This window comes from Canis lupus, chromosome 23 (genome assembly GCF_003254725.2).
Source record: "Canis lupus dingo isolate Sandy chromosome 23, ASM325472v2, whole genome shotgun sequence".
Classification (NCBI taxonomy): Eukaryota; Metazoa; Chordata; class Mammalia; order Carnivora; family Canidae; genus Canis; species Canis lupus.
The window spans coordinates 27495351-27521448 of record NC_064265.1 but is presented as its reverse complement, the minus strand read 5'-3'; the positions used below and the strand labels follow the sequence as shown (position 1 = coordinate 27521448).

At 40.1% G+C, this 26098-nt stretch overlaps 1 protein-coding gene across 1 annotated transcript in view; it reads right to left on the bottom strand.

Annotated features, from left to right (window-relative positions):
- The window catches only part of LOC112661094 (collagen alpha-4(VI) chain-like), a 127796-nt gene that overhangs the window by 22663 nt on the left and 79035 nt on the right, over positions 1–26098 (bottom strand). The window contains 10 exon segments of the mRNA XM_035705178.2: positions 2456–2492; positions 3360–3395; positions 4713–4775; positions 6051–6113; positions 6217–6252; positions 17150–17200; positions 19674–19736; positions 20271–20333; positions 21380–21442; positions 23228–23290. Of these exon segments, the coding sequence (XP_035561071.2) occupies positions 2456–2492; positions 3360–3395; positions 4713–4775; positions 6051–6113; positions 6217–6252; positions 17150–17200; positions 19674–19736; positions 20271–20333; positions 21380–21442; positions 23228–23290 (538 nt within the window).

The following is a 26098-nucleotide window of genomic DNA, read 5'->3' as shown; positions in this document are numbered from 1 at the left end:
AGTGCCTTGATGTGAAAACCATCTCCTCTGAGAAATTCAAGCAGTGACCTTCTCCAATTCCTGCCTGAGTTTGGTAAAGACCTCTATTTGCTCCCGATATCTATTCTCCCTTTTTTTCTTTTCTTTTTTTTTAATTTAAATATTTTATTTATTTATTCATAAGAGACACAGAGAGAGAGAGAGGCAGAGACACAGGCAGAGAGAGAAGCAGGCTCCATGCAGGGAGCCGGATGTGGGACTCAATCCCGGGACTCCAGGACCACATCCTGGGCGGAAGGCAGGCACTAAACTGCTGAGCCATCCAGGGATCCCCTTTCTCTTTTTTTCTATAGTAGTAGATCCCCAGTCTGTGTCTGGGCATATGGGTGCCTGGAATAAAGACTCCGTTTCCCATTGGGGGAGCTATCTTACTAAGTTCTGAATAATGGAATAAGAGAAATAGTAGAAACAACTTCAAAAAGATAATCTTCCCCTTTCCCTTTTCCTGCCAGCTGAAGCTTGATCAGTGTTTTGGACCATCCTATTCTGAATCTTTTTTCACTTAGTGTATGATGACCATGTATTCTTTTCATCAATAAGTTTAGAGCGGTATCACCTAGTTCACTATAGATATGATATTCCCACCAAAATCTCTTTGTGATTAGCACACTTGTACATGTATCTGTGCCTCTCTGTTCAATTATGGTGCTATACAAATCTCTATCATTATGGTTTTTGATATGCAGGGTCCAATTGCTCTTCAGAAAGTTGTACCAATTGACACTCTTACCAGCAATGTGCACTTTTATATATTTCCCAAATTTAGATAGAAAGTTTTTTCTGATCTTAAAAATATTTCCAAGTGGAGAGACAAAAGAAGTATCTCTTTTTTTTTTCACTGCATCTCATTTATTTTTCCAAAAAAAGTATCTCATTTTCATTCGTATTCTTTGACTTCTTATGAAGTCAAACATTTTTACAGGTTTTTTTGGTCATTTGTATTTTTTCTTCTCTGAATCTTCCATTAATATCTTTTGCCCATTTCTTCTCCCTTCCCTTCTATTCCCTTTCACTATTATTTATCAGACAGGGAGAAAGAACATAAAGACTCCTCACTCTGGGAAACGAACTAGGGGTGGTGGAAGGGGAAGAGGGCGGGGAGTGGGGGTGAATGGGTGACAGGCACTGAGGGGGGCACTTGATGGGATGAGCACTGGGTGTTATTCCGTATGTTGGCAAATTGAACACCAATAAAAAATAAATTTATTATTAAAATATATATATATCTTTTGCCCATTTTCAATCTAAGAGTTTTTAACACTAGGTTCAACAAATATGAAATATCTGTGCTTGTAGAGAAAAATGCTTGAGTAGGAACGATTGTATATATTTCAACATGTCAGAGTCAAAAAGGTTAGGTCCTTTGCTTGGGTCCATTGCTTATATTGTATATATTTTTCCTCATTTTTCGCTTTGCTTTTGACCTCACAGTGCTCTTCAATATAAAGGAGTTTTAACTTTTGACATGGTCAACTCTGACATTATCCTTTGTGGTCAAAACTATGGTATTATTTTTTTATGATTTCTAGGGAAAAAGACTCCAGAATCTCCTTGAACAGCAACTGAATGAGAATGGACAGAACACAGAGTTTGAATAAGCAGAGGAAAACTCAAGCACCCGAATTAAGCACTCTGCCAAATCAATGTTCTTTTCCCCTTGTTAGCGAGTGGAGAAATGTACATATTACAGGATACAAATATCCTGGAATACACTGAAGACACTAAGTAAATTTCAATCTGGGAGTGTGGCAAAATATTAAGATCTGATGATTTGTAATTCCATTTTTAAAACATAATGCAAATTTAAAAAGGACACATTTCTTATTGAAGTCTCCCTGGTTACTCCTCTTATTTAAATGGATGGGATTAAAATAACAAAACTTCTCTTTGTTTTGTGTTAAGAAGCACCTGAGATGCAGACATGCAAGTGTGCAACTGACATTGCCTTTCATGAGGTGTCACATTATAGTGGAAATTTCTTCACTGTTGAGATAGCATGCCTTTCAGCCACTTCATCACTGAGACCACATTGACAAAGATCACTTACCCAAAGGGAGACCAGCTGATATATTAATTTATAAGAGCCTTTCATGAGAGGGCACCTGGGTGGCTCAGTCAGTTAAGCTTCTGCCTTTGGCTCAGTTCATGTTCCCAGGGTCCTGGGATGGCCCCACATCAGGCTCCCTGCTCTGTAAGGGGTCTACTTTTCCCTCTCCCTCTGCGCCTTCTCCTTCTCATGCTCTCTCTCTCTCAAATGAATAAATAAAATCTTTTTTTTTAGGAGCCTCTCATGATAGATAATGTTACCTCCCAAATCTCAGTCAAATCCATAGGTCATTTATGTCCCTAGTCCATGATCATGACCTATCCCACTTCACACCATGGCCCCCATTTGAGCCTTTCCCAAACTACTTACGGCACTTTTCTTGTATGACATCAATGATTTCACAAGGCTGTTAGAAAGATGGAGAAAGACAGAAAAGGAAAAATATTTAATTTGAAGCATATTCCTTCGTGACATGTCATCTGGATATTACTAGTGCCTTTCTGAAGCTTTTTAAAGCTACAATAGAAAACACAAAAATTGTAACAGCAGATGAAATGATCCAGAACTTACATTTCTAGATAAAATGGATATTTAAAAACATTTAAAATGTATTTTATATACAATAGAGTGCTCATATTATTAGTGATAGGTAAATATGGGGAACTTTTTAAATTTTTTTATCTGCCTCACAAAGCAATTCCTGGAACATTTCTTTAGAATGACTGCCAAGACAAGGACCCATCACACCTTTCTTAGAATTCTATTTTGTTCTTTTGATCTCTTTTGTTCTGTTTATCCTTTGATTCTATCACTTCTTGGTTCTCACTTGCCTCCACTTCCTTTCCCCCAGCACCAGTAGTATTTCTGTGCATGTGAGATGAAAAACCATCATAATTTTGAGATTGTTTTCAGGTATGTCATGAAACACGAAGATGTATTCTACCATATGTTGGCCTATAAATACTTTATAAGCAATTTTTGAACTCTGCAAAAAGGCATATTGCACAGGGGTAGTAGCCTCAAAGTCTTTCCCTCCATGTCAACCAGTAATAGTACTCAAAAACATCCAGAGTGCCTCCATGATGATTCAAAATACATTCTACTCTTTTCATTGATATGATTATAACATCTCAGAGGCAAGTCTATAAACTTAAAGTACTAAAAGAATTTGTAAGAGGAAAAACAAAAGAATCTTTATAGATTTCTCTTTTGTGAAAGCGTAAAGTCTCATGTGCTAAAAAGAATAAGGTTTAGAATTAAAATGTTCACCTACCGTCACATCTGCCAAACCTTTGGGGCCCTTGATACCCTAGAAAGAACAGAAATGAGTTTAAAATATAAGATTCTGAGGTCCAATACATTATTATCCAGAGTTGGCAAAACATTCTCACAAGGTTACCATAGTACAAATACAAATCCACCTTCTTCCCCTTCACTCCTGGCCCTGGAAATCTGATCCCTTAAGGAAGAAAGTCCAAGTGCCTAGGAGGTATGTCCCAAACCTCAGAGTCCACGATATCCAGGAATATGGTACATGAAGAACCTTAGAAGATCAGGTCATCTTGAGAGCAAGCCATAGTTTAGGATCCAATTCAGGAAAAGGCCTTTCAAGATCTCAGGATCATTCAGAGACAGTTCTAAAGTAGACTCCTATCATTCCCTATTCCTCCTTCTCAGGCTGCCTACCTCCATCCTATCTTTACTTAATGCTAAACAAGTCATTCCTGGAACCCTTTGAAACTATAGGCCTGCCTGAGCTACTCTGTGAGACTAGAGATCTTTGTTTTTATCTAGATTCTACAAGGTAGTAGTTTGTCTCCTCAGGCAGGTCACTATAATCTTCTCAGCCTTTGTTTTCTCATCTAAAATGAGCATGTGCATCCTTCTAAGATTTTTGATTCTATGACTTCATTGCTCCTCTACAGTAAACCCTACATTTAGTGAAACCACCAGGTTCAGCCCATGGCTCACTCACTGTACCAACCCTCATGAAATGACAGCCTAGCCTCATTGGACAAGGGGTGGGGCAAAAGGACAATCGCCCCCAAAGTCTTTCCCTTCATACCAAATGACCTCCCAGGGAACTTTAAAAATTTTTTATCTGCCTCACAAAGCAATTCCTGGAACATTTCTTTAGAATGACTGCCAAGACAAGGACCCATCACACCTTTCTTAGAATTCTATTTTGTTCTTTTGATCTCTTTTGTTTTAAAGTCCCAAAACTTTAAAAATATTTGTGGACTTGCAACATTGTCAGTTTAGTTAAGATTATAGAATTTATATTATATAATATAATAATTCTATTTTTTTAGGGTTTCCTTCAAACCCTGTTTGCATAAATGCTGCTCATTTTGTTTACATTGATAAATTCACCCTCCAGTAAGTTTTAAGTAAAATGTTTATTAATCTCCAGTCACTTTAATATCTTCCCCATGTTCAAGTTAACAGTATATATTGAATAAATATACTGTGTAAGGACTTGAAGCTAATTGCCCTCTAAAGCATTCCCTATACAGATCCTCTAGTGCCTCCCTCTAGTTCATTCCTTCATTAAGATGGCTCTTAGCAAATCCTTATTCACTTTTACACAAAGGTTGAGAATAAAAGAAAGAAGAGTCCATGTTACCACTGGTCCTGGAGGGCCTTGGTCGCCTGGAGTTCCAATAAGTCCAGGAAAGCCAGCATTACCCTAAAAATATCCAAACCAAAGGAATAAGATTCTCTTCTTGAATACAACTTGATTAAAGCCATCAGACCCACTTTGAGATACTAAGTTATCATTATTTCTAAGATCCAGTGAATCTGCTATGGACTAGCTAGTTTATGAACTATATCAATTGAGTGGGACACCAAGACTAGAGAGAGAAAGGGTCTCCTTATGAAAGTCATCTAAATTGCCCCCTACATACCTAATCCCAGCCAGCATACCTAATCCCAGCCAGCATGTGGACATACACACACTTCCAAACCTAGTCTTAAAAAAATGATTCAATACTCAGTTTAGACTCCAGATCATATAATTAAAAGAATACAGGAAATATACACTGAGGGACTGACATCAAGAGAAAGGACAATTTCTTTCACCACCTTCTGGTCTTTAGAGTCCAAATAAAGGTATATGCTGACCATGCCTCACTGCTCGTCTTATAGGTATTTGAAATGACATAGCATTATCTACATGTAATTGATGTTTAATCCTTTTTTATTTGAAACCAGAGACATAAGCTTAGCTGAGGGGGCAATATTAGCCAGCAGCAAACCAAGTTAGGCATAGATCCATTTTTTCTTTATGTCCTTGCCAATATATGAAAATAACAATTATTGAATACCTAGATAATGAATATTCTCTTTCCTCTTTTCTGTACCAAACAATAGTCTATGCCTTTTTCCCAGAAGGCCTTGCTCTCTAATGTCTATTAGCTAAACACTATCAAGGTTTTAGATATCCACAGGCTTTTTCTGAAAAGAGCTGCCAGTGATTGCAGCTTTTCGAGATTGAACCTTTGGAACCTAAAGAATTTTTAATAGTAGGCTCTACAAAGCATAGTGAAAACACAGCTCAAAGTCCACCAGGATGGCAGCCACATTCTTGAGAGTCTAGTCATAAATTAGCTAAGAGAAAGTTAAGGCTTGGAAGAATCATAAGATATAGCAATTTTTGCTCTGTAGCTAAAACAATACTCTTCCAAAGGATATCCAGACTTATCATAGATATTGATCCTATGTAACTCCAACTTGGATTTTCTGTTATTATGCTTTGATGAGCTGCGTTTGCATTTACAAGATCAATGAGAGTGGTATTAAGGGGGCGGTGGGGGGGGCGGTGAGGAAGATGTGGAATGTTTACTGCCTGAGGAGGACAAGAGCTCCCTGCTGAGAAGTCCATGAACCCAAGAGAATGTTCCTGTGAGTACTGTCATGATGTGGGCCTCTATAGACCTTGTGAAATTCCTTTGGTTCTTACCCTCCTCCCTCTGATTCCCTTTGCCCCCTTCTCTCCTCGGTGGCCTGGGTCACCATCTTCTCCCTTAATAGAATCAAAAGCAAAACCTTAATTTGAAGAAAAATAACTAGAAACAAATGATACATGCTGCATACCAGTTGTAACACCCAGAAAGATATCTTCTTACTTGTGCACCAGGAAAGCCAGGAAATCCAGGTTCACCCTAGTGTCAGAAATGAGATAAGGTCTTGTTTAATGTCATGTGATTAAGTCTTTCTTTGACATTCCTCAGAGAAAAATAAATAAATAGACTATAATTTTAAGAAAACAGACTCAAAACACATGCCAGGAAAAACAACTATAGCAACAGTTGTTATCTTGAGCTACTCCCAAGTGGCCATATTTTATTTCTATAATTCAGTGTGAAGCAACTTGCACATGATTTTTACCGATTCTAACCCTTTCTTCCTCTTTGCCCTTCTGGCAAAGGGAAAGATCCTTCCCTTCTTTGCCAGAGGAAAGGAGACAATGAGACTTATTACGTATTGTGTAATGGAACTTCCTTCTTAAGGATTTTTATCTATTGGTCTAAATAACCAGAGGTCTGAAAAGAACCAAAGGAAGGTGTACCAAATTGACTGCTGGGAAACAGGTGCTCATTGTCAGATCAAAGGCACCCTACAGGGGCACCAGTTGGTTAAGTGTCTAGCTTTGGCTCAGGTCATAATCCCAGAGTCTTGGGATAGAGCCCCACAATGGGCTCTCTGCTCAGCCTGCTTCTCCCTCTCCCTCTGCCCATTCCCCTGCTCATTCTTTCTCACTCTTTCTCAAATAAATAAATAAAATGTTTAAAAAACAAACAAACAAAGGCACACTACAAAGCAACTGTTCATTCAGCAAATATTTAGTTAGCACCTACTACGTGCCAGGCACTATCCTAGATACTGGGAAATGAGCAGTGAACAGAACAAAGACCCTGCTATCATGGAACTCGCCTGTTAGGGAAGAATAAATATATGTCAGGGAGAGATAAATGCTAATCTAGAAAGGGCATTAAGGGATAAAGAATGGCATGGATGGGGTTGGGAAGGAAATAACTATTTTATATAAGGTGGTCAGACAAAGCTCTTGGTAATGGCTGCCTTTGGGCAAAGACCAGCATAAATTGAGGAAGCCAGCCAAACAGGTATCTGGGAAAGAGCATTTCAAGCAGAGAAATGAGTGTGTGAAGGAGCCTGAGGCAAGAATATGAATGTGTTCCATGTTTGACAAACTCCGAAAGAGAATGGCAGGAGAAGAGTAGGAGGAGATGATGTCAGAGAGTTCACAGAGGAGCCAGGTGGTAGAGAGTCCTGTAGGCCATGTTAACAATAGAATTAATTCTGAATGACATCAGGAGTTGAAGCTTGGCTTTGAGGAAAAGAATAACATGATCTGATTATTCATTTAAAAGATGGGTCTAGAGGTGCCTGACTGGCTCAGTCGGTAGAGTACGTGACTCCTGTTCTCAGGGTTGCAAGTTTGAGTCCCATGCTGGATGTAGAGATTACTTGAAAATAAAACCTTAAAATAAAGAAATAAATATGGCTCCGGTTGCTGCTCAGAGGACTAATTAGATGAGGTGAGAATGGAAGCAAGGAGCCCAGTTAGGTGGCCTGGCCCAGAGGGTAGCAGGGTGAGAAGTGATGAAATGCCGGATTTATTTGGAATGTAGACTCACAGCATTTGTTGATGGGGAAAATATAGGTGAGAGCACTTATTAAAGATGGAGCAAGTGCCTGCCTTAAACAACTGACAGATGGGAAGCTCTAGTCCCTGAGATGGGGATGGCTAGCAGAGGGACAGGTTGTCAGGGGAATTGATTTTGACTGACCGGATATCTGATGATATTAAAGGATTATTGTTAATTCTTAGATTGACAGTGGTATGGTAGTTCTATTTATAAAGAATCTTTTAGAAGTACAACTTGAAATATATATTCATGGAATATCTGATACTTGGGATTTGCTTCAAAATAATTGGGAGAAGGATACATGCATGGCGGAGTACATATGAAATAAAATAAAACTAGCCAAGGGCTTTTCATTGTTTGAGCTAGATGATAGATACATGGGGAGAGATGTCATTATATTAGTCTCTTCACTTGTACATATGTTTGAATTTTTCCATAATCAAAAGTTAACAAAAGAGGAAGGATAAAGGAAGGAGGAGGAGGAACAGGAGGATGAGAAAGGAAGGAGGAGGAAGTTGTTTGGGGACATGCCAATTTTAAGGTAGAAACATGTTTAGAGTTTAAGAGATTGGTCCAAGCTGGAGAAGTACACTGGAGATCACAGGATAGATGATACTTGATGCCATGGAACTGGATAGGGTCATCTGAGAAGTAAGTAAAGAAGGGAATAAGAGAAGTACAGGAATAGAGCCCTGAGTCTTCTAATACTTAGAGGTCAAGAACATTCAAAAGAAATAGAGAACAAGGAGCCAGTTAAAACCAGGGAAGTGGTATGTTCTGGAAGATGAGAGAGGAAAGGTTTAAAGAACAAGCCTATGACCACCTTTGTAAAATGCTGCTGAGACTTGGAGTATGACGTGGGCAGAGAACTAACCACTGGCTTTAGCACCATGGGTTTTACCTTGACCAAAGCAGATGTAGTTGAGTGGACAGAGCTAAGGGGTGAAGGTTCAATTGTCATCAGTTAGAGAGAACCAGAGGAAACAAAGTGGAGTTTCTCAACCTTGGCACTACTAATATTTTGGACCTGACTATACTTTTTGGTTGTAAGAGACTATCCTGTGTACTATAGGATGAAAAATAGTATCTCTGGTCTTTATTCACTAGGTGGTATTTGCATCCCCACCACCAGTTGTGATAACCAAAACATTTCCAGACATTGCCCAGTGTACTCCGCACAGAGGGTAAAATTACCGCTGGGTGAAAACCACAGATATAGAACTACTCAGCCGCTAGGGAGAAAGAGGACAATGGGACTATGTAGTTAAGTGAGGAGTTTTTATTGTTTGATTTTTAGATGGGCTATTATTCCTACCTCTTTGTATACTGAGAAGAATGATCTATGGAGAGGGAAGAAAATTTGATGATGAAGAAGAAAAAGGAGCCAGGACCTTAACGAAGCAAAAAGGGAATGGAATCCAGCCCATGAGAGACACAATCAGTCTTAGATAAGGGCATGGGCTCTAATCCATAGCAGTAGGAGGGAAGGCAGGGTACAGAGCCAAGTAGGTTAGCTTCTGTGGTGGTGGATGTATGCAGAGGTTCTCTGCTCATTTCTCTATTTCTCCTAATTAACAATGAAACAGAAAGCACAACTGTCTGCTAAAATGTATAAGAGAAAGCTGATCTTAGAAGTTTGAGGGAAGGGGAGAAGGTATGAAACAGTCAATTCAGAGAGGAGAGTGAACAGGCAAGGGGAAGGCAGCCAGCCAGCCAAGCAGCAATAAGGCCTGTTTAAAGTAAGGCCATTAAGCCTTGCCAGGAAAATCCCATGAAATGTGGACTGAATCTGTGTGTTTCACAACATTATTCATACCACAATAAGCATAGGCTGCCCTTGGATTTAGTGCAGGGCCAGGACGTGGCTTAAAACATGGACATTTGAATTCTACCCAGGATTCCTCTGCTATGCAAACTCCCCACTAAAGATGAAAGACTTAATTTCCCAGGATGGGGCTCCAATGAGCTAGCTTCTACACTTAGATCTATCTCTAATCATGTGTGACCAGCTGTGGGACCACTGGCAAGCTACATCACTTCTCTGCACCTCAGTTTTCTCATCTGTAAATCAAAAAGGCTGAGCTAGATTATCACTGAGGTCCCCATTGTTCATTACTGCACAGATATTTGCTAAGAGCTTACGATGTTTGGGGCATTTATACCCATTAATTGTACTCAGGGCATTTTACTGATCGATAAAATGGCAGCAGTGCCATCAAGGGCAAGAAGAGAATTTCACAGAAGCTAGCCTGGAGTTAAGTAGCTGGGCATCCTTAAATATCCTAGTGATTTCTTTTTTTTTTTTTTTTTTTTTTTTTTTTTTTTAATTGGTGTTCAATTTACTAACATACAGAATAACACCCAGTGCCCGTCACCCATTCACTCCCACCCCCCGCCCTCCTCCCCTTCCACCACCCCTAGTTCGTTTCCCAGAGTTAGCAGTCTTTACGTTCTGTCTCCCTTTCTGATATTTCCCACACACTTCTTCTCCCTTCCCTTGTTTTCCCTTTCACTATTATTTATATTCCCCAAATGATTGAGAACATATAATGTTTGTCCTTCTCCGACTGACTTACTTCACTCAGCATAATACCCTCCAGTTCCATCCACGTTGAAGCAAATGGTGGGTATTTGTCATTTCTAATAGCTGAGTAATATTCCATTGTATACATAAACCACATCTTCTTTATCCATTCATCTTTCGTTGGACACCGAGGCTCCTTCCACAGTTTGGCTATCGTGGCCATTGCTGCTAGAAACATCGGGGTGCAGGTGTCCCGGCGTTTCATTGCATTTGTATCTTTGGGGTAAATCCCCAACAGTGCAATTGCTGGGTCGTAGGGCAGGTATATTTTTAACTGTTTGAGGAACCTCCACACAGTTTTCCAGAGTGGCTGCACCAGTTCACATTCCCACCAACAGTGTAGGAGGGTTCCCTTTTCTCCGCATCCTCTCCAACATTTGTTGTTTCCTGCCTTGTTAATTTTCCCCATTCTCACTGGTGTGAGGTGGTATCTCATTGTAGTTTTGATTTGTATTTCCCTGATGGCAAGTGATGCAGAGCATTTTCTCATATGCATGTTGGCCATGTCTATGTCTTCCTCTGTGAGATTTCTGTTCATGTCTTTTGCCCATTTCATGATTGGATTGTTTGTTTCTTTGGTGTTGAGTTTAATAAGTTCTTTATAGATCTTGGAAACTAGCCCTTTATCTGATATGTCATTTGCAAATATCTTCTCCCATTCTGTAGGTTGTCTTTGAGTTTTGTTGACTGTATCCTTTGCTGTGCAAAAGCTTCTTATCTTGATGAAGTCCCAATAGTTCATTTTTGCTTTTGTTTCTTTTGCCTTTGTGGATGTATCTTGCAAGAAGTTACTATGGCCGAGTTCAAAAAGGGTGTTGCCTGTGTTCTTCTCTAGGATTTTGATGGAATCTTGTCTCACATTTAGATCTTTCATCCATTTTGAGTTTATCTTTGTGTATGGTGAAAGGGAGTGGTCTAGTTTCATTCTTCTGCATGTGGATGTCCAATTTTCCCAGCACCATTTATTGAAGAGACTGTCTTTCTTCCAATGGATAGTCTTTCCTCCTTTATCGAATATTAGTTGCCCATAAAGTTCAGAGTCCACTTCTGGATTCTCTATTCTGTTCCACTGATCTATGTGTCTGTTTTTGTGCCAGTACCACACTGTCTTGATGACCACAGCTTTGTAGTACAACCTGAAATCTGGCATTGTGATGCCCCCAGATATGGTTTTCTTTTTTAAAATTCCCCTGGCTATTCGGGGTCTTTTCTGATTCCACACAAATCTTAAAATAATTTGTTCTAACTCTCTGAAGAAAGTCCATGGTATTTTGATAGGGATTGCATTAAACGTGTATATTGCCCTGGGTAACATTGACATTTTCACAATATTAATTCTGCCAATCCATGAGCATGGAATATTTTTCCATCTCTTTGTGTCTTCCTCAATTTCTTTCAGAAGTGTTCTATAGTTTTGAGGGTATAGATCCTTTACATCTTTGGTGAGGTTTATTCCTAGGTATCTTATGCTTTTGGGTGCAATTGTAAATGGGATTGACTCCTTAATTTCTCTTTCTTCAGTCTCATTGTTAGTGTATAGAAATGCCACTGACTTCTGGGCATTGATTTTGTATCCTGCCACGCTACCGAATTGCTGTATGAGTTCTAGCAATCTTGGGGTGGAGACTTTTGGGTTTTCTATGTAGAGTATCATGTCATCGGCGAAGAGAGAGAGTTTGACTTCTTCTTTGCCAATTTGAATGCCTTTAATGTCTTTTTGTTGTCTGATTGCTGAGGCTAGGACTTCCAGTACTATGTTGAATAGCAGTGGTGAGAGTGGACATCCCTGTCTTGTTCCTGATCTTAGGGGAAAGGCTCCCAGTGCTTCCCCATTGAGAATGATATTTGCTGTGGGCTTTTCATAGATGGCTTTTAAGATGTCGAGGAATGTTCCCTCTATCCCTACACTCTGAGGAGTTTTGATCAGGAATGGATGCTGTATTTTGTCAAATGCTTTCTCTGCATCCAATGAGAGGATCATATGGTTCTTGGTTTTTCTCTTGCTGATATGATGAATCACATTGATTGTTTTACGGGTGTTGAACCAGCCTTGTGTCCCAGGGATAAATCCTACTTGGTCATGGTGAATAATTTTCTTAATGTACTGTTGGATCCTATTGGCCAGTATCTTGTTGAGAATTTTTGCATCCATGTTCATCAGGGATATTGGTCTGTAATTCTCCTTTTTGGCGGGGTCTTTGTCTGGCTTTGGAATTAAGGTGATGCTGGCTTCATAGAACGAATTTGGAAGTACTCCATCTCTTTCTATCTTTCCAAACAGCTTTAGGAGAATAGGTATGATTTCTTCTTTAAACGTTTGATAAAATTCTCCTGGGAAGCCATCTGGCCCTGGACTCTTGTGTCTTGGGAGGTTTTTGATGACTGCTTCAATTTCCTCCCTGGTTATTGGCCTGTTCAGGTTTTCTATTTCTTCCTGTTCCAGTTTTGGTAGTTTGTGGCTTTCCAGGAATGCGTCCATTTCTTCTAGATTGCCTAATTTATTGGCGTAGAGCTGTTCATAATATGTTTTTAAAATCGTTTGTATTTCCTTGGTGTTGGTAGTGATCTCTCCTTTCTCATTCATGATTTTATTAATTTGAGTCTTCTCTCTCTTCTTTTTAATAAGGCTGGCTAATGGTTTATCTATCTTATTAATTCTTTCAAAGAACCAACTCCTGGTTCTGTTGATCTGTTCCACAGTTCTTCTGGTCTCGATTTCGTTGAGTTCTGCTCGAATCTTTATTATCTCCCTTCTTCTCTTGGGTGTAGGATCTATTTGCTGTTTTTTCTCTAGCTCCTTTATGTGTAAGGTTAGCTTTTGTATTTGAGTTCTTTCCAGTTTTTGAATGGATGCTTGTATTGCGATGTATTTCCCCCTTAGGACTGCTTTTGCTGCATCCCAAAGATTTTGAACGGTTGTATCTTCATTCTCATTAGTTTCCATGAATCTTTTTAATTCTTCCTTAATTTCCTGGTTGACCCTTTTATCTTTTAGCAGGATGGTCCTTAACCTCCATGTGTTTGAGGTCCTTCCAAACTTCTTGTTGTGATTTAGTTCTAATTTCAAGGCATTATGGTCCGAGAATATGCAGGGGACAATCCCAATCTTTTGGTATCGGTTCAGACCCGATTTGTGACCCAATATGTGGTCTATTCTGGAGAAAGTTCCATGTGCGCTTGAGAAGAATGTGTATTCAGTTGAGTTTGGATGTAAAGTTCTGTAGATATCTGTGAAATCCATCTGGTCCAGTGTATCATTTAAAGCTCTCGTTTCTTTGGAGATGTTTTGCTTAGAAGACCTATCAAGTATAGAAAGAGCTAGATTGAAGTCACCAAGTATAAGTGTATTATTATCTAAGTATTTCTTCACTTTGGTTAATAATTGATTTATATATTTGGCAGCTCCCACATTCGGAGCATATATATTGAGGATTGTTAAGTCCTCTTGTTGAATAGATCCTTTAAGTATGATATAGTGTCCCTCTTCATCTCTCACTACAGTCTTTGGGGTAAATTTTAGTTTATCTGATATAAGGATGGCTACCCCTGCTTTCTTTTGAGGACCATTCGAATGGTAAATGGTTCTCCAACCTTTTATTTTCAGGCTGTAGGTGTCCTTCTGTCTAAAATGAGTCTCTTGTAGACAGCAAATAGATGGGTCCTGCTTTTTTATCCAGTCTGAAACCCTGCGCCTTTTGATGGGGTCATTAAGCCCGTTCACATTCAGAGTTACTATTGAGAGATATGAGTTTAGTGTCATCATGATATCTATTCAGTCTTTGTTTTTGTGGACTGTTCCACTGAACTTCTTCTTAAAGGGGAATTTTAAGAGGCCCCCTTAAAATTTCTTGCAGAGCTGGTTTGGAGGTCACATATTCTTTTAGTTGCTGCCTGTCTTGGAAGCTCTTTATCTCTCCTTCCATTTTGAATGAGAGCCTTGCTGGATAAAGTATTCTTGGTTGCATGTTCTTCTCCTTTAGGACCCTGAATATATCCTGCCAGCCCTTTCTGGCCTGCCAGGTCTCTGTGGAGAGGTCTGCTGTTACCCTAATACTCCTCCCCATAAAAGTCAGGGATTTCTTGTCTCTTGCTGCTTTAAGGATCTTCTCCTTATCTTTGGAATTTGCAAGCTTCACAATTAAATGTCGAGGTGTTGAACGGTTTTTATTGATTTTAGGGGGGGATCTCTCTATTTCCTGGATCTGAATGCCTGTTTCCCTTCCCAGATTAGGAAAGTTTTCAGCTAGAATTTGTTCAAATACATATTCTGGCCCTCTGTCCCTTTCGGCGCCCTCGGGAACCCCAATTAAACGTAGGTTTTTCTTCCTCAGGCTGTCGTTTATTTCCCTTAATCTATCTTCATGGTCTTTTAATTGTTTGTCTCTTTTTTCCTCAGTTTCCCTCTTTGCTATCAACTTGTCTTCTAGGTCACTCACTCGTTCTTCCACCTCGTTAACCCTCGTCGTTAGGACTTCTAGTTTGGATTGCATCTCATTCAATTGATTTTTAATTTCTGCCTGATTAGCTCTAAATTCTGCAGTCATGAAGTCTCTTGAGTCCTTTATACTTTTTTCTAGAGCCACCAGTAGCTGTATTATAGTGCTTCTGAATTGGCTTTCTGACATTGAATTGTAATCCAGATTTTGTAACTCTGTGGGAGAGAGGACTGTTTCTGATTCTTTCTTTTGAGGTGAGGTTTTCCTTCTAGTCATTTTGCTCAGTGCAGAGTGGCCCAAAGCAAGTTGTATTGGGAAAAAGAGAAAAAGAGAGGAGAGAAAGAAGGAAAGAAAAGAGAAAGAGGAAAAAAAAAAAAAAAAGGGAAGAAAAAGAAAAAAAAAAAAAAAAAAAGAAGAAAAAGAGAAAGAAAAAGAAAGGAGAAAAAAAGGGGGGTGGGGGAAGGAAACAAATCAAAAAGCAAAACAAAACAAAAACAAACAACAAAAAAAGAACCACCGGGGAGTATCTTCTGATTCTGTGTACTTTAAGTCCCTTGGCTTCTCCTGGAAGTTGTCCGTCTAGCTGGTCTTCTGGGGGAGGGGCCTGTTGTGCTGATTTTCAGGTGTTAGCAGTTGGGGGAGCTGCTGTGCCCCTGCCTGGTGCAGGGCTCGGTGGGGGTTGTTTACCCCGTGAGGCCGCAGGAGGAACAGCCCCAGTGGCGGGGCAGCTCTGGAAACCTGGATTCAGCTCCGGCAGTAACTCTGTCTGCAGGGCCTGGAGGCTCCGGGGCGGGGCCTCTGATCTGCTCAGCTGGGGCAGGAGCGTCCTCGCTGTCCTGGGCCCTCCCGGCCTCTGCCTGTCCCGGGGGAGGCGGGATCCTGGGCTGTGTCCCGGCGCCCTGTGCTCCGGAGCCTGCGCTGGTGGATTCGCGCTCCCGCCCCGCAGCCCCCTCCGCGGAGCCGCCGCCGGAGCCCCTCCGAGCTGCTCCTGGAACCGCGCAGCCCCCTCCGCACGGAGCCTCTTCCTCTGCCCGAGCCCCTCCGAGCTGCTCCCGGGGCCGCGCAGCCCCCTCCGCGGAGCCGCCGCCCGAGCCCCTTCAGCTGCTCCGGGTCCCGCCGGGTCCCGCCGTGCGCGCTGCAGCCCTTAGGGAGCTCGGCGCACTCTCCTGGGCGCGCAGTTGCTGTTACTGTCCCCGGGAGCCCGAGGGCATCCTCGCCCTCCTGGGTCCTGCTCCAACTCCCCGCGAGCCCCTTTCCGCCCGGGAAGGTCGGTGCAGCTCCTGCGTCTCCGGGACGGGGCTCTCCTGTCCTGGGGACACTCGCTCCGGCCTCAGCCCGGCTCCTCGCGGGGCCCCTCCCCCTTGGAGGCCTTTGTTCCTTTATTTCTTTTTCCCCGTCTTCCTACCTTGATAGAAGCGCGAACTCTTCTCACTGTCGCATTCCAGCTGGTCTCTCTTTAAATCTCAGGCCGAATTCATAGATTTTCAGGATAATTTGAAGGTTTTCTAGGTAGTTTGGTGGAGACAGGTGATTTGGAGACCCTGCTCTTCCGCCATCTTGCTCCTCCCCCCTCCTAGTGATTTCTTATGTCATGAAGCAATAAACAGCAACTTGCAGGCTGAAGCAGTCAGGATAACTGTAGCTATTGCTATTTGCTGCTGTAGGAGTGTTCAAAAGCTTCACAGGACTTCCATTCTTCAAAACCTCTGTCAGCAATCCATTAACTACAATATGCTAAAATACCATCTTCTTAGGGGAGTAGAAATATTCGAACATACTTGTTGAGTACCTACTCTGTGCCAGGCTTGCCCCAGCAATAGAAAATTGGATAAGATCCAACCTACTGTCAAGTTCACCAACTGGAAGGTGGATAAATATGTAGGGATAAATTATAATATAGCCTCAGTGGAAAGGGGCTACCATAGAAATATGACCAATGCACATTAGAAACAGAGTATAGGACCACCAAATCTGCCCATGGAAATCTAAGAAGGGCTTCTACAAGGAGAAGTTGATATGTGAGATGGTCTGAAAAATGAGTAAAAATTTTCCAAAAGAGGGAAATGGGTAAGGACATCCCAAATATAGGCAAGAGTGTTTGCAAAGGCAAGGGGTCAAGGAAGTTCCTGGCTCGGGTGGGAAGATCTGGCACAGGAGGAAGATGAGGAAAGGTGTTTGATCTTTAAATAAGGCAGTAACAGAATCAGCTTTTGTTTTCCAAGGAGGGAACTCTGGCAGCTACAGCATGTCATAAACAGCATTCAGAAACCATTTCTGGCACACCACTTGGATAATAAGTCTTATTCTAGTAAAATAAAATAAAAAACTATAGTCCTTAGCTCAGAATACTCTGTAAGGTAAGCCTCACCTTTTTTCCTTTTCTTCCCGGATGTCCATATCCATCTGGACCTAAAAGACCCTAAGAAAATGACACAAGATAAATAGTAGAGTTACCCAGATCAGTACTTTATTGATTATATTATCTGAACCCTTGGATTAATCAACAGTGCAAGGAAGTGGTGAAAGCAGAGGGGCTTGGTAGAGGCTTATCCTATCTCATAGGATAAACACTAAGCTATCTTTACAGGATAAGGAGAGGATAAGGGTTTAAAATTTTTAAAGACCATGGAATGAGTCCTTTTTTTTTTTTTTCCAGTTTTTAACTCTTCAGTAATATTCTATACCTCCGCAAGATGATATCATAGTTGTAGGAAGCCAAATCACCATACAAAATCCCCCTTGGGCTTTTCTTGCAGGATAAAGTAACAATAGCAGAAGCTCTAGAACTTGGTAAATCGCTAGATAAAGACAGACTTTAGGGGAAAAGATTGGGATAGAGGCAATGCAATTGAGTGAATCCGTGCATAGGATATAAACCCAGACAGACTTGAATTTTCATTCCATTTCCAAACTGGCTGTATGAGGGCCTTTGGCAAATTATTCGACCTAGTTTTCAGCTTCTTCATCTGTTAAATGGGGTAAAACACCACGTACATAGCATGGTTGCTGGGAAGATTGAGTGAGAGTATGCACGGAAAGCACTTTGCACAATGCCAGCTCAGAAAAAGTACTTGAGAACGTGGTCATTATTCTGCTGTTGATGGCAACAGTAGTAGTGATGATGTTGGCAGAAGAGTAATAATGGTGGTAGAGGTGGTGGTGGTGAAGGAGCCATAATAACAGTGGTGGTGGAGGTGATTGGTGGTAGTAGCAGTGGTGGAGGTGATGGTGGTGGCAGTGGTGGTGGTGGTAGTGGTAGAGGTGGTGGTGGCAGTGGTGGTGGTGGTAGTGGTAGAGGTGGTGGTGGAAGTGGTAGTGGAGGCAGTGGTAGCAGTGGTGTTGATGGTGATTTTGGTCATGATGATGGTGCTGGCAGTGGAGGCAGTGATAGAAGTGGATGCAGTTGGTGGAGGCAGTGATTGTTTCAAAGTGGAGGTGATGGTGATGCCAACATTATGAATATGTTGACGATACTACTGGGATCTTAGCATCTGTACACACACACAGTGTGTTTCCCATATTAAGGAGTGAATTCGGAAACATTCAGGTATTTTTTGCTGAACGGATAAAAACTGCACTAAACCACATAGTCAACTGCAAAGAACCAGTTTAAATTTTTAAAAATATTTTATTCAAATTTAATCTGCCAACATATAGTATAACACCCAGTGCTTATCTCATCAAGTGCCCTCCTTGGTGCCCGTCAAAACCAGGTTAAATTTTAAGCCTGGTTTAATAAGGCCAGGAAATATAGATCTCCTTCTTATGGCCTAAGGAGGAAAAGTTTGAAATGTTAGAAAATTAAAAAGAATAAGATAAAGAATATTGCCAAAGATGAATTATTGGGGGACAAAAAGGATGCAAATGAGGTTCCTTTGCTGTTATTCTAGCTCTCTCTGCTGAAGGACACACAAAGCCTCAGGCATCTACAACCCTAGAGACCCAAACTGTCTATTTTGGAGATATCTGCCTCTGACATTCCTGAATTGATACCTTCCAGAAAGACATTGCTCCCTAGGGAGAGATCTGCAAGAACAACCTTTGCATTATTTTAAATTAGGATATTTTAACAAAGTTAAACAGTGTTAACTTCATCATCTGGATTAAGTGTAGATGTAAAACACTACCTGTCCCAGATTCTTTTTGACAGTAATCCTGTTCTGTTCTTTCCCTTTCCACAATCAAGTCTGAGCTTTTTGGTCTGGTTTTTCCTTCTCCCCTTGCTAACAAACAAAACTTCAGTGCTGAGTATAAAGCAACATCAGGTTTTCTCCACTGTTGATGAAAGAAGTCTCAAATAAATAGGAGCTGCGGGAAAGACAACATTTTTCCATACCATAAAGCTCATTCCAATAAAAATGGTGAATTGAAAATAGTCATAAAATACCTAACCTACTCTTGTATTTAGAGGGATGACTAAGGAAGGTATAAATGCATAGCCCTGTCTTTGGTAGAATGATCTGTTGAAGTAAACCTTTGATGATCCATGGTCTCCAAAGGTTATTTCTATGCTCTGGGTAATTGAGCCCATGCACTTAAAAGTTTGCGATTCTGATTGCCTGTCTTATTTGTTTCCCTGGAAAAAAAAAGTCTCATAGAACTTGTCTGTACTCCAAAAAGTCTCAAATGATTATAAAACAGCTTTGTCAAACAGAAGAGGGACTTCCCTCTTCAACAACATGGGAGAAGACAAAGTAAATCCTGAGATGTCTTTAGGTTCTTTATTGACAGGAGGAGTTTGAGAATCTTTGACTCTTCAGATTCACAACAGCTCTGGTGATATCATATTTGTGTCCCGAATATTCATCAAGAATATCATCATTTTGTGTGAAACAAGAATGAATAACAAACAAGAAATTGAATTGAGTCCAAAACAGAGGAAATAGACTTACAGGTTGCCCTCTCAGTCCTTGTGGGCCCTGTGGGCCTGTGGCTCCTTCAACACCAAGCTCTCCCTTTGGCAATAAAAAGTAAACATGAAATTAATTTTCTCCTATGAGTTCATGCAATTTTATGTCATTTTCCTTAGAGATTCCACAGTTCCCCCATTCCAGGTTCTATTGGCATCACCATACAATCCAAGGTAAGTATCTTCCTCTAGACTTTGTTACATACAGATAACAAACAAATATAGTAGAGGTTTTGGCAAAATTAACAAAAACCAGGTACAAAGCAGTAGTAACAGAATATTATATTATTCTGGCTTTTTCTAAGTGTGAATGTGAGAAACTATATTTGTAGCAAATCCACATATTTATCTTTTTATTGGTATGTCTTTGCCTACTGATATAGGTGGCCATCTATCCATCCATCCTGCTACATGTCAATCTATATGGCTTTCCTACTCTATCAGTCCATCCAGCTATAAGGTAATTAATGGCCAGTCAATACCACCACCAACCATATCAGAAATTCCTGCTGGAAGTAGGAGAGACACGTATAAGAAAACCCAAGTTGCAATCAAAAAAGACGTGTTCTCTGACACTTACCTTCATTCCTGTTAGTCCAACTTTTCCTTTCGCACCAACTGGCCCTGGAGGCCCAGGAACCCCCTGCAACAAGACCAGGACTAAGATCACCTTGGGTGCCACAGAATTAACTGTCTGACTCATTATTATTGAAATAGTCTGGAACTGGTAATATACTCACAAATCACCTTTCATGTTTTAGTCAATTAATTGTATCCTTCAATATACAAAATGCTTCATATGCACATTTAACCTCTGGGCTGGCAGGGGGAGGGGGAGGGGAGCGGAGGGAGGAGGAGGAGGGAGGCTTTCTGCGCAAGAGTCCGTATCTACCAAGTACTGAGCACTGGAGCAATGATCTGGCTACTAGAGGGAAAAATACCATTTGATTAGGAGATTGGGAAGACAAACACCTGGACTTTCACTCCAAACAAAATATTACCAAATGAGAAAGAAAACAATCGGTTACAGGGCTAGACTTTTCCTAATCAAGAGTAAAAACAGAACTAGGGCATAGGCCATCCCAGAGCTGCTCCAAACCCAGATGTTTATCCCTAATTTAAATCATGTTGCTCAGGGTTTAATCTATGTCAAATGCTCCCATCATTAGGAGGCACTCCTGATCATCTGTCTCAGTGTGATCTGACTCTTCTAAGAACCACAGGGATTCTGGGTCAGGAGCAGAAGGGGCACCAGAGGGAGCCAAGCTGGAAGCCAGTTTAGACACTTACTAACCAGATGACAAATCATTTTTAATCTCTTGGGGCCTCGGTTTCCTCATCCATAAAAATTGGGATAGTAATGCTTCCTTTTACGTTCATGAGGAGTAAATTAGTCATTTATACCCCTTTTACAGTTCTATTTTTTCTTGCACTATAAAAGGCACTATGAGATTGTGTTAAACACCCTTGGAGCTCTGACCCAATCTCATTGATCACTATATTCCCACAATATACCTAGAGTAGAAGCGGGTACAGCCAGTGATCAAATTAACTATCTCTAGAAACCCTTGATATCCACCAATCAGTGGGTATCAAGTGTAGCTTTACTTATTAGTCTGGCACTCAGGTGTATGAACTGGCCTTTGTTAATGAGCAGCTCTGCTGCAGCTTTTAATTTTTCAAACCTACCTCAGCACCCGGTAAGCCTTTGTGTCCAGAATTCCCTGGTGGTCCTTGCCTTCCTCTCAGTCCCTGATCAAAGATGAAATTAAAATTCAACCAATGCTTATAGAGTGACATATTTTCCATGTAACCACAAAGTCATGTTGGCCACCGATGGGAGCACAAACCTGGGTGCCCTGTCCCAGCACTATCAGGTTTATCACACTCTACTCAGCAGCATCTGCGGGGAAACATGCCAGGCTCGCTCCACCTGAGGCATTAGATGTGAGCCTTCAGCATCGATATCTGTAACGACCTCTGCAGTTGAATCTGATGAGCCCTAAAATTTCAGGACATTGCTTTTGTATTTTAGTACACCCAACTAATTTTAAATCCTAAAAGGGGAATGAGAGAGAGGCTGCTAGGATATCGATCTTCTTTGAAAATTCAACCTTTTTTTTATAGATACAAGGGCTGAGGACCAAGAGTACACCTTTGATTTTATCAAGAACCAATAGCACATTTCAGTAGCCTAATCTCACTGGGCACATTGCTGGGGAGGTACTCATTTTCTCTCCAACCTATTTAACTTTAATGATTTCAACATTAATTTTTCTCTAGCTTTTCTGAGAAATGCTTTCCTATTAGAAGCATTGATCATGGCTTCTATACTCCTGTGTGAGGTATTGTGATCACCTATTTAAATAGAGCATCATACCCACATGCCGGTGGAAGGTGAAATTAAGGAGAGGCCTTATTGATTAACTTGCTCATGGCTCACAACACAACTTATTCCCCATGCACTCAGTGGTATGATAAAGTGAGTATAAAAGAGAAGGCCATAACGAAGCAGTGCCGGAGGGTCCAAATTATTTGATTTAAGCCAGTGATCAAAGGAAAGGCAAAAATCCATCTCTCAGTTGTTTCCCCCTATGTTCAGACACTATTTTCTATCATAAAATAAATACAAATCTCTAATTACACTTTGATCACCCATTTTTTTCTTTAGTACCTTTGTCAAGTCAAAAAAAAAAAAAACAGAAACCTTTCAAAATTATCCCCTGATGCTCAGAGAATTTTTAAGGTTATGGAGAATGATTCAGTGTGTTAGTAACATTTGTTGTTTTAAAGTTCTCCATTTGATACTTGGAAACAATTTGGCCTTTAAAAGAAAGATGTAGAACATGTTCCAGAAGGGTTTGCAGAATGACAGATTTGGGTTATGCTTAGAAGATTCCAAAAGAGCTGGTTGGAAGTTCAAACTTCCAGTTATCACTGACTAGTTTACAACACCCCACTTGAGGGCAAGACCCCTCCTTGCCTTAATGTTCTGAACATCCCACCCTATTAGCAAAGTGCCCTGTATATGATAGCTAACACTTTGCTGATTTTTCATGCCAAATTGAATATAATTTTAATGAATTAAGTGCTATTTGAGTATTTTGAATACCCAGCTTCAGAACAATCTGAATTGTTCTCTTGTAATTCCCTTGTAATCTGTAATTAAGAGTACAGATTTTGTAACTAGCCCTCCTGAGTTCAAATCCCATCTTTATCATTTACTAGTTGTGTGAGCTTGGCCAATTTACCTAACTTCTCCATCCCTCCATTTCTCTCTGTAAAATAGGGATAATAACCCCCCATTAAAGGATCAAATGCGTTAATACAAGTTAATATCTGAAACATAAGAACTCAGTAAAGATTAGCTATTGGAGTTTAACCTGCCCAGGATAGAGACTGTACAATTTGCTTCAGAAGGCTCTGGAAAAGAGATATCCAAGGCCATTCTGATATATGTTAAATCCTATACAAGAAGCTAAGTCATAATTTCAAACAAGTATCCTTTACTACTAAAAACAAGTTCACTAATACAACCTGTGAGCCTGGAGATCCAAGCTCTCCTTGGTAACCTTGTTCACCAGATTCTCCACGCACACCCTGTCAAAATAAACCAACCTTAGTGAGTTCAACAGCCATCATTAGTGTTCCTATTGAAGGCAGGCTTCCTTGCAAGATGTCACTTGAAAGCCACAAGAGAAAGACAAAAAAAGATTTTGATCATCTGTGCTCAGTTCTCTTAGGGTATGGAATTGGAGAGGATATGGGGAGAGGGGACTCGACTTATGTTGGAAAAACAGATTCTTACTGTCTTTCAGAGTCTTTGCATGTCTCAGCTGGTGTCAGAAGCAAAATTGCTTTGTTTAAATAAGCCAAGCTCCCATTTTACTTAATAACAGTTTCCTAAAATCCCGTCCATTCCTTTTAAGGGATATGGGCTAAGTGCTCACTGGTGTTAAGGATCCTTATCCCATGTGGAGAAACTCAAAATGTTGAACACAGTGACAAATGCAATATTCTGGGTAAGACACATACAGTACATAGAGAAATGACAGAAAACTGGCATTAGAACCCTACAGATTCTTATAGTATTAAGCTGGCTCTCTAGGCAAAGGGTGAGCTGTTAACATGATTCATCTAATAACTGACTTGATTTCTCCCTCAAATTAATATTTTCACTTCTACAGAGAAGATACATTTTCTAAGGTTGAGAATAATACACATTTTGTGAATTATTCTGCCTTCTTTTTAACGTTGTTCATGTGTTGGGAAGGTTACTATTTATTCATAGATTCGTAAAGAGAAAAATCTTAAACTCAGAATTAATCACTATATGGATCAATTCCTCATGCTTCTTATGTTTTTAAAATTATTCAGGTAAATGGGAAGCACTTCTATTAATCATTCCTGTTATATTATTCTGCTCTTTAATAGTTTATTTCTAGATTTATAAATGTAACTATGTTTTAAAAGGCATGTAGCTAGAAATTTTGAAATAGGTTGTGAAATGTTTTCACATCACATTACTGACATTCCAAGTGCAGCATTCTGAAAACATTGTGGCTCTATTGAGCAAATTTCACACTCTTTTACTATACCTCCATGTCTATACACACATTTATTTTACATTTATATTAAGGAATCATTTCAGCAAAGCAAAAGCAGGAAGAAAACAAAAACCCTTTAATACAGTTTTTCTTTACATCACTGACCATGATATCTAACGTAATAAAATTACCTAAATGCTCAACATTAGAATTGTTTAGGAAATCATTGTTCCTCTACAGATATGCTATAATATATGAAATAGGAAGATTTGGAAACAGAAAAGTAGACTATAAAATACTATACCTGCTATAATAACTCTTTATTGTCTACCTAGTATAGGAAACACACAAACATGAAAATAATTGCAGGAGGCTAGTGGGTTTACGGACACTTAAAAATGAATTATATTCTTAATTTTATCATCATTAACAAATTAAAGCTTTCCCTTATTGCCAAAATAATCTATGCATTGATTTGTTTGCCATAATACAATGTTTTTCATTTAAAAAAATCTTATTTAGAATTCCAATTTATTATGCATCTTGCAGATGCCAGCATATCTAATTTTCTAGACAATAATGAGCCATATTTTCCCCAGGTCCAAGGGATGCTGTAATTTGGAATTCAGCACCTCTGTAAACTGTACTCTTCCAATAGTACTTGCTTATCTTTAGCAAGTTACAGCCTCAAAAACATAAATGCGTCTGTATGGCCAATGTTCCCACAGTGTGTTAACTAGCAAACTATTGACATATTGGATAAGCCCACTTCACACTGGAATCTACAAATAGTTATGATTTTATCTCTATTTCAAAAACTCAAAACTTGAATAGGAAAAAGAGCAAACAACTATTGGGACTCATCAAGATTACAATGTGTTACATGGAGAGGTTTCCTATTAAAGACAATAGTTTGCATACATTATTCTCTGCTCCCAAAATGAGAGGTCGCTGTTCTACAATCTGTCCCCATAAGACAACAGTGCAGAGACCCAGAGAGCAATAAGTCTGAATTAGAGCAGGAGGATAGAGGGCCCAGGAAGGAGAAATCCAAGAGAAATAAACCTCACATGTTTGAATATACTGGGAGATTATCGGTTTTCTCAAAGAGCTTTGTAATTAACTGATAATGGGCATAGAAAACACAAAACAAATAAGAAGAAAGGGTGCCTCAAGGAAAACAAACATTACCTAGATGTAAATAATATTTACCTACTCATCATATGAATAATGAACTGACTTGACGAAAAGTGAAGAAAATAAGAATATTGCAAGGATGAGCTGGAGGGAAGTGTATGAAGGAGGAGATGGGCAGGTTAAGAAAAATTTTTATTCCCCCATAGTCAAAAATCAAGAGAAAAACATCCCAAACTGAGAACCAAGAAATGCCAGAGTAAGCATGCTGCTTAGAAAAGCATCAGTAAGGGATCCCTGGGTGGCGCAGCGATTTGGCGCCTGCCTTTGGCCCAGGGCGCGATCCTGGAGACCGGGATCGACTCCCACGTTGGGCTCCCGGCGCATGGAGCCTGCTTCTCCCTCTGCCTCCGTCTCTGCCTCTCTCTCTTTCTCTGTGTGTGACTATCATAAATAAATAAAAATTAAAGAAAAACAGCAATAATACCAGAAGGAAAAGTCCACGGAGATGAAAGTGAGTGCTCCTGAAAAGCTGGAAAGAATGGACAGGGAGATATTTTTTACTAAGCTTACAAATGTGGTTTAACTTTAAATTTATGCACAGGCTTCACTCTGATTTAAATTAAATCAAAAAAGGATAATACAGGAGATGGAGTGACAAAGAGAAACAAAAATAACCATGACCCAACCAAGGAGAGAATGAACCCAGGGTGAGCAGACATTTAGA